At 32.8% G+C, this 9,523-nt stretch overlaps 1 protein-coding gene across 1 annotated transcript; it reads right to left on the bottom strand.

Annotated features, from left to right (window-relative positions):
• Positions 1 to 446: 446 nt before the first annotated feature.
• On the bottom strand, positions 447 to 8,841 carry LOC130957285 (protein RETARDED ROOT GROWTH-LIKE). Its single transcript, XM_057884153.1, has 7 exons — positions 8,346 to 8,841; positions 6,795 to 6,903; positions 4,695 to 4,857; positions 2,706 to 2,854; positions 2,467 to 2,618; positions 1,120 to 1,234; positions 447 to 843 (listed from the first exon to the last, which is right to left on the bottom strand). The coding sequence occupies exons 1-7, from the start codon at positions 8,798 to 8,800 to the stop codon at positions 706 to 708; spliced, it is 1,281 nt and encodes a 426-aa protein (XP_057740136.1). The 5' UTR covers positions 8,801 to 8,841; the 3' UTR covers positions 447 to 705.
• Between the last annotated feature and the right edge of the window lie 682 nt (positions 8,842 to 9,523).

The following is a 9,523-nucleotide window of genomic DNA, read 5'->3' as shown; positions in this document are numbered from 1 at the left end:
AAAAAAAAACTATCCTCTTAATTATTTGTCATTAATTTTATTTATTAAAATATTACTCCATTTTTTATGTATTTTATGTTATAGATCAAAGAATATATATATATATATATATATATATATATATATATATATATATACACATTTTTATAAATTTTTAAATTTTTAAGATGAACTTATAAATTATGAAGGCAATTGATATTCGAAGATTAAAAAAATTGTTACGAAAATACTTAGATTTATCAAAACCAAATAAAAAAATAACTAACTCTTTTTTCTTATACTTTATCAAAAAAATTTACTTAAATAAATACTTTAATATATATATATATTGACAATAGATTGACTGAATTATATTTTATTATACTATAAAATTTATTATGATACAATTCTTTGTTTTAAGAGTAAAACACACTAATTAAGCAAATACTTCAACATATATAGTATAGATTGATCGAATGAGTTTTCGTTATATAACTACCATTATATTTTCCTATAAAATTTATTATATTTGTTTTAAGAGCTAAAAAGATTGTTTATAACTAACTATAAAAATTCCTCTAATATCATTTTAGTTATCTTAAAACATTAGTATGAAAAATTAATAGCATTAGTTTTCCACACATTTTGCGGGTCTAAATCTATTTATCTTAATAGCGCCAACGGCCTAGTATGCTGGACCCCTTCATGCCCCAGATCGGAACGCTATTAAAGGTTCACCGGAGAGCGATGGACAATGTCATAGAGAGAGAGAAGAATCTCAGCACCAATCAAAGCAATAATGAGCCACTCTAGAAAGTCAGATTTCCTGTTTTGAAGAATTTCTTGAAGAAAACGGATATTGTGCTGCAAAATGAACAGGTTCCAATGAATCATAAACAGATTGAAAATGCTATTCCTACAACCGGAATAAACAACTCGAGACAATTTATCGCAAGCCCCTCCGCGTATGATTTTGACAGGCTGAGTGATGAGTGGGAATGAGATCTGCACTCCACAAGGTCTGAGTAAAGTCGTGCGCGCAGGAGGGGCATGTGATGAGTTGTCACAACTGTAGTCTGGACTGTAAATAAATACAAGACCCTCGATGGTAGAAAAAATAATTTTTTGCACAAGTTTTACCTCCACGAATTTCAACTTGAAATCAAGACTAGCAAATCTCTGAGTTAATTCAAATTCATCCCTAAGATACTCCCATATCTGAGCATATTTGGCATCCTTCCAAGCAATATCTGATCTGTGACAACCATTTAAATTTTCTTAGTTTAACGATAGACAAACAAAATGAATATAATGATGCAAAGCTTGAATGTCTTAACGATTGTTTTATCAACAAACTGCCTTATAGTCGTACAATAATTGTAACCAGCAAAGGCTAAAGCTAATTTCTAGTAATAATCATATTTGCAAACAAATATTTCAATTTTCTTGCACAATCTCTATACAGAATAACATAAAGTCAACAGTTTTAAATAAAATGAATAACTTTATTTCCTACTAAACCAAAAGCACAAAATGAAGCATTAAGTGTGCCACGAACAAGAGATTATCCATACAATTTTGAATAAAGGGTGTAAAAGTTGCAATAGGAAAAGATACACAAACCTTAAAAAAAAAATCAAACCAAGAAATAAAAAATAAAAACAATGATAGGGAGAAAGAAAGGCAAATGAACGTATGAGCACAAAAAATAAAGTTACACAAAAATATTCATAATATACTTTCAAAAAGCGAATAGTTAACCTTTGCACTTTGTTCTTTTCTATCCCATGACTCAATCTCCAAAGATTCGGTTATATTGGTAAAAAGTTTGTTTATATTCGTCATATTCCAACAACATAACACATTTTGCTTTTGTTTAGGAGTATTTTTCAATAATTACAAAAGGATGCAAGTTAATGTCATGACTTCTCTTCTGGTTCTAATGAAGTAATTATTCAAAAGCATTGTCATAAGGAAGATTATGCCACTGAATAAGATGGCAGCTGCAGCAATCAGAGTTTTCCAGTTGAATTACTAGGGTCTAGGGGCAGACATGGATACATTTGAAGTGAGAGGATGTGACAGGTTTTTTCAGATATATTCTGATAGACCTTGAGTGCATGGTTTTCCCATTACTAGAACAACGGAAGACTGAAGTAGGACCAGATGTCAGAAGGAATACATGTCTGCATATGGGTACAACCAACACCAACCAATTGATCATTCATAATTTAACCAACCATTAGAATAGGGTCATTGGTTGTTGGTTGTGTTACAAGACGAAGTCCACTTACAAAAGGTGAAAAAAGAGAGAAATAACAAGGGGATAGTCTATCTATATTTTAACCTTAATCAAATATTCCTTTTTCAATAGACATATTTGGAATAACTGGGACTAATGACAAGAATCTGAAAACCAAGTAGAATGTTTTATTCTAACACACAACACTTAAAAACACACAATGTCACCACAAATAGAACTGTTACCTCTCAAATAGTCCAAGCTTAAGGATCACATCAGCAAGATTTGAATTTGCCTTCCCCACCAACTGGAAAAGTTTTTTCCTCTGCATTTGGAACTTTCCAGTTGCTTCCATCTCTCGGTTTATGTCTGTAAATTCTGCAACCATTCCATCGACCTAGTGTACAAGGTGGCTGTTAGAGAGAGTCATTCGTACACAGGACTGTCCAAATATCAAAGCATCCTAACCAGATGTAGAACAAACCTGTCGTCCGTAGTAATCAAGAGCAATGCTTTGACCCAAAACACTACCAATAGTGCGAATTCCATCAATATTCAGGTATTGTAACATTATGTAATCTAGTCCACCTTGCATCCATGTACTTAAAGCGGGTTTTTCTCTAACTTCATACTCTAAAATCTCAAAAACAAAGTAAATACAAGACACATAAAAGCAATGTTAACCTATTATATAAAATGTTCAGACTCCATGAAATCATAATTTTATGAATGAAGACTATCATTATAAAGGGCTAAACAGATGTCAAGTTTTTATAATAGTACTAAATTGATGTTAACATTTATTCCCTATCATTCATGGAAGATACCAATGTCATTTTTTTCCCTGGCACTATTCCCATGACACACTCCATGTTCAACATACTAACTTACTACAACTTACAAATTTTGGAACTAATCTAATTTTTTACACCATCTTTGAATGATCAAAGTAGTAGTTTTCTCTCTTGTTCAATTTTCTTTTTAAGTCATAGTATTTGGTGGACAGCTATGAATTCTCAACAGTATGTTTGAGAGGAAGGATTATTAGGGTTAGGGAGGACAAATTTCTGTGTTAAAGAAATGTATTTTAAGAGCTCTTGAATTTATTTTTTTCAAGAAAAAAGGTAGATTATCAAAAACCTTTCTGACATCTGATGGAGAAATATCAACAACCACAGATAAATATGGTTTTCATTGATTTCAAGAATGTGTATGATAGGGCTCCAAGTCAGGAAAGATTTGGGATTGACACTATTCAAGCAATCATATATATGCATAATGGAGTCAAATTTAGTTTTTAGAAAAAGTTAACATAGAAGAAAGATTTCGCTCTAATGATAAGACTACATCAAGGGCCCAATGGCCTGTATCTTTCTATTCTGGTCTAGGATTCCTTAACATATTGAAGAGCAGATGGTATAAGGCATGCCTTTGAAAATGATATGGTTCTAATGGGAGAATCAAGGGAAGAACTAACTTTATATCCTAACAGATAGCAATATAAATTGTATTCAGGAAGATGTGGTTCACTCTTATGCAGCTACGGAAACATGTAATTGCAGCAGCAAGCAACACAATAGTAACTGCCTATTACAATTGGTTTATATTAGCTGAAATAGGTTACTAGCTTCCCGCCACCTATTACCAACTATAAAACCTATAACCGACACTATTACAACCCAGAAAGCATGGAGATATCAAGGAGATCGTATGTCCATATGTCTTGGCATCGATACAGCTCGATGCACAATAGAAACCTACATGGCACACACCAGACATGTAAAAATTAAAATATAATTGTCTGCATGGACGTGTCTAGAAACACACCAATCATGATTAGACACATACCAACCACCATTTGACACAGCTGGAAAACAGTTAGGACATGACCAAATGCTTTTTTCTTTCATTTTATTGATAAATTACACCTAATGAACCCTTTGACATATAAAGAAGGGAAAATATATGGAACTGTGTATGGTTTATAAAAATACATCTCTTTTGAGGGTAATTTTGATATCTCCCTATAAGCACCCATTCGTGGGATTTTCGAGAAAAAGGGGGGGGGGGGGGGGGGGGGATCAATTAAGGTTGGTAGTTTGTTGCCAAAACCAATTTTCACCCCGAACCCGTTTGTTCAGTGAAACTTGTACATTTGTTTGGTAAAAAGGTGAAACTACCAAACAGTAATTACTTTACTTCAAAATCAATTTTATCTAAAATCAGTTCTCTCCAAATTTCAAAATCAGTTCCACAAATGTAAAACATTTATGAAGAGAATCCCTATACTCCAAATGAGTCCTCAAGAAACTTTTAGTTAAACACTTTGGTCCCTAACAAATATTAATTACCAAATTACTCTCCAACCTTTTACTTCATTAAACAAATCAATCCTCCTCACATCAAATTCTTCTATTAGAGGCTAACAGGCTCACCTATGTGGAAGGACTTATCAGAGAATTTTTATACGTACCATCCTTTCTCATTTCAGGAAGCAAACCAGATGCATGCTTTTGAACAATTTTCAAATACCCGTCAACCTCATGCTCAGGAACATTAAACAATACAATGGAACCATACTGAAAAACCACCATGTAACAGCTACTGCTTCCTCTCGAAAAAGAAGTACCCAGACCCTGAAACCCAATAAATAAATAAATAAATAAAAGGATCAAATATATAATAGGCTTGGTGAATAAGAATGAACCCAAAGTATGCTTTTACACTACTATCATTACTACTATTGTTGCAATTGGTCAACAAAACTTAAAAGTGTTGTTGTCAACGACTATTTTATTATTAAAAAATGTTTCCCAAGACATGGAAAAAATAAACTATAGCCAAACAAAACCTGTTTTAATGTTCTTCTCTTAAGTTGAAAACAGTAATTTTGGAAGAAAGGCTCTTAAAGAAAAACATAACTTCTGAATTTGCAACATAGAGAAACACACACTATAAGTGCTGAATTTAACTAACATGCACCAAGGAAAAAAAAAAAGAAAAGAAACAGAATTTGCATGAATCCACCTTTATGAAGAAGCAAAAATGATGCAGCTAAATCAACGTAAGCAAATGCACTTTGGGGCAAAGGGCTTCTGATAACTTGCAACAATAAGCACCAGAAATCATAAGCCTCAATGAAGAAAAAACGTTGAAAAGCAGGTGTAGCTACAATAAAGTTCAAAGAGTGCATGTGACATATTCCTTACAAAAAGCTAAAAACAATCAACAGAAAACAGAATAAAATGAAGTTAACAATAAAAAAAAAAAAAAAAAAAAACGTTATAATGGCAACCAAATTGATTAAATATGTAAGACAAAGAGAATAAGAGTCAAACAAAAGTAAGTTTAACAGCTTATTCGGGATTGTCAGTAGCACAAAACACAAAGCATGTTTGTCTAATCAAAATAATGAAACAAACTTCGATGTTATTATTATTGAAAGTGTAGAAACACCTGCAGAAGAAAAGAATGTAAAAGATAAAGGATGTATACTGTTGGAAAGAAACATTGACTACATAGAAACTAGGCAGACCTAGGAATTAGATGTATAGAAACTAAGCACTCCTAGAAAATTACCACTCTCATTCATTGTAATTTCTGACTAGTCTTCTAGGATTTTGCATCAAGAAGAACAAGCTTCTATTCTCACATATATATTTTCACAGATTTTTCTACTTATACAAAGCAGTGAGTGATGTGGTTACATCTTATTCTCTGTTTTTATGGATTACTTTCAAGAAACGATACACTATTGGCCTTTGTTATTTCTCTTTCCTATAGGGTTGTTATCTCATCTTCTCCAGGGAAAGAAAAGGCCATGCTACACTGAAGAGGCAGGCACCTAAATTTGCAATGTCCTGCACTGTTGGCATGCCTTTGACTGCGTTGATCTAAGTTAACAACAACAAAAAAAAAATTTGTATTTCTTCCTAATCAATATAAAACACCCGAAAACCATAAAACCATGCACATTAATTGATCCAATGCAACAAGCAGATAGTTCATATCATACAATTTGACATCAATATTTGTATTGTCAGTATTTAGAGCAGCGGTTCCTTCTCCCAACTGCAACGTTTGATGCAACAGCTAAAATAATTTCCCCTAATTCATCTTTCAATAATCATCATTTTTCAGAGCTTTTATAAATATCTATATTAACATATATCATTAAGGCTTTGATTAAAAACTTAACAAGGAAAACAAATTATAGTAAAATTAAACAATAGTTATTTGAGGTTTTAAAGCTCTTTCCAGAACCTTTCTGTCCAAAAAAAAAAAAGGGATTTAAATGCACTCCTGTCTGTCAACAGTCAACTATCAAAATCCTTGAGGCTTATAATAAAAGTAAATAACTTATTTGCCAGTGAATCTGGAATATAGGCAAATAAAGAAATCCAAGTTGCAATATAAATGATTCCCCCCCCCCCCCCCCTCCCTTCTATCCCAACTCTCAATATGAATGTACCTTCCAATTTAGCATACCCAAGAATGAAAATTCACAAATGATGAAGTTATGGTACGAGAGCAACAAATGAGGACAGGGGAACATAATCCAAGAGAGACGTACCCCCGATTTAGAATGATTGTCAAACTTGAGAACAACATAATTGGTCATCCTTGATGATGGCGTGACAAAGTTTGGTTTGTTCCGTTCCACCAAGCTTTTTAAATCAACACTACAGCCGTAGAAAGGAAAGTGAGAAATACAAATCAATGTACGTATGGAATAGCAAGCCACCAAATATTGTTGTTAAATGTTAAGATTCTGAAAAATATGAACTCCTTTGCGTTATCGCATCCTGAATTTTAATAACCACCTCGAGAAAGAAAAAAGAAAAGAGACAATCTCTGTTGCCATTTCTCACATAATGTGAATCACATAATGTGAATGCATCACCATGACAGCATATTAGAATATCATACCAGAGATATCGCACCTTTCATAGTCAACAACTCCAAATTCTGGTTAAGTTATCAACTAACAGCACAGCTCATTGAGCATGGTTATAAACCACTGTTTTGGAGCTATTGAAGGCAGGTTTTCCAACTTGAAAATTAATGATAAATTATAAGCCTACAATGCAGTAGTTTTCAGTTACAGCATATTGCATAATTAATATTTACAAACAAATTTGTGGAGAAAATTCAGAATCAAATTCGCATATGTTTCTGCATTGTCTTGTGGCTGTGTTGCTATGGAACAATTTGTTTGATATCTTTTATGAATGTTGGGTGTGCCCAGCAACTCTATATCAGCTCCTATGATTAGCAGGAAATAGGCGAAGTCTTTGTTTTTGTGTGTAGTATACTCCACTGTTTAGATTATTTGGTTGGAGCATAATGCTTGCACCTTCAATCACAAGTTTGCTGACAAGTAAGTTTCATGGAATAGGCCTTGTGATATGTATATAGGACTTTGCCTCTCAGAAATGTTGAGAGATTGGAAAGCTATGCTTTATAGATAAATATTTTGTTTGTTTTTCTGTTGTATCAAGGATCTCTTATACTGTATCTTGTATTATCCTTCTCTTCATCTTAATGAAATTCTTCTTTAATCAATACATACCCACACAAACACAAGCAACATATATATACAAAAAAACCTGGTTAATAAACCTATACAGTAATAGGAGTTTCAAATTGAAGATTTTGTCACATTACAATGTCAATTACAACGCAACCATTGCATGTTGATAGCCTGCTATCTAATCTACTTGAGCATGACCCAAGAAGGAGACATATCATTCCCCAAGCAGTACCAGTTTCGCAGCTATCATCGATGAAGACATGTGATAATGTATTAGCCAAGATATGATCCAAACACGGAGAGAACCATTTACACAATAAAATGTCTTGTAGGTCCTTACTTTCAACTCAAATGCTTCTTTCAATTTAATAGTATCCAAACGATTATATTGTTTTGTAAAGGTACATAATTTTGCTGTCCTCGTTACTTTTGTTTTTCGGTCAAAAAAAAAAATAAGATAAAATATAAGAATATAAACCAATTCACCTTCCTTTGCGTAGTATATCCAATTTCATCTTTCCCAATTCAAATTAACAACAAAATAATAAAAACAATTTAAACTGAAACATGCCCAAAAATAAACATAGATACCTTGTAGAGAAGAAGAAGGCTCTAACAGGAATGGAGGTTTTGGAATCTTTCTCAACGCTTCCATCTCTCCCGTCGCCAACCTCAGAGCACAAAACGGCGTCGTTCCAGTCGAGAGTAGGAAGGGAAGGAGAAGAAGAAGAAGAAATGCACCGCATAACGGACAAACCGACATTGGAGCCGATATCGCGCGTCTTGCTGGGAACGGATTGAGAGAAAGAAGCATGGGTTGGTGTTATTGCTGTTCCGGGAAGCGAAGGAAGAAAAGAGTGTGAATACGAGTGCGGGAGAGAGATGAGTGAAGTCATCAACAAGGTCGGGTAGAGAGACGAAGAAGACGACGATGATGACCAAGGTGTGTTAGCCGCCGAAGAAGAGCAAGAAGTGGAAGAGAGAAAGGTACGTAGTCGCAGGGTGGTTCTGAGGGTGAAGTAACTGCAGTTTACGGTGCGGAACATTTTTCCAGCTTCGTTTCAAACTCCGCACTCCTCAACCAACCTTCGGAGTATAAAATATGAAGTAGGGTAAAATAATTTTTTTTAATATTTAATTTAATTTTATCTATATGATTTACATCAATTTTTTTATATAGTTATGAAAAAATCAAGCTAATAATTGACCTAATTGTTGTGATAAGAATGGGACGTGGATGCCCATTCCTATGAGAAGCTAACATTCTCAAGATAGATTGTAATTAATAATGTTGAAGAAAGTTAGACTTTCACAAGTATAAATATAAGGCTTGATCAGAAGCCATTTACACAACAATAACAACAGAACAAAAATATTATTATTCCTTCCTTTTCATACAAATAAATCAATCCTCTTTTATGTTGCAATCAAATACCCTTCTCCTTATATTACTATTACAATTCTTTCTCTTTTTTTATTTTATAAGTATTTTAAATTCTATTTTCTATTACTCTTTACATATAATATTAATAGCAATATTAACCATCTTTATTATATTGAGATAGTATCAAATGCAAATCTCTCTCTCTTTATTTTTAATACTTTTTCTTATCTTTGTATATATATACACAATACAACATATAATATTATTATATATATATAAAAATTATTGAGCTAATTATATTAATAATAGAGTCTTGTATTTATACATCTTTATTTTATATATCCTTTATTTTACAACACGTTATCAGCACGAGATTCTGATCAAA

Source organism: Arachis stenosperma, chromosome 2 (genome assembly GCF_014773155.1).
Source record: "Arachis stenosperma cultivar V10309 chromosome 2, arast.V10309.gnm1.PFL2, whole genome shotgun sequence".
Taxonomy (NCBI): Eukaryota; Viridiplantae; Streptophyta; class Magnoliopsida; order Fabales; family Fabaceae; genus Arachis; species Arachis stenosperma.
Note: the sequence above shows the minus strand (reverse complement) of the source record. Positions and strands in the feature narration are given on the sequence as shown.

Excerpts from the sequence above, each read along its gene's own strand:
- LOC130957285 (XM_057884153.1), bottom strand. The coding sequence starts at position 8,800 with ATGTTCCGCACCGTAAACTGCAGTTACTTCACCCTCAGAACCACCCTG. Across the intron at positions 2,855-4,694 it reads TCCTGAAATGAGAAAGGATG|AGTATGAAGTTAGAGAAAAA; the intron begins GTACGTATAAAA and ends TTGAGATTTTAG. Across the intron at positions 2,619-2,705 it reads TTGATTACTACGGACGACAG|GTCGATGGAATGGTTGCAGA; the intron begins GTTTGTTCTACA and ends CTTGTACACTAG.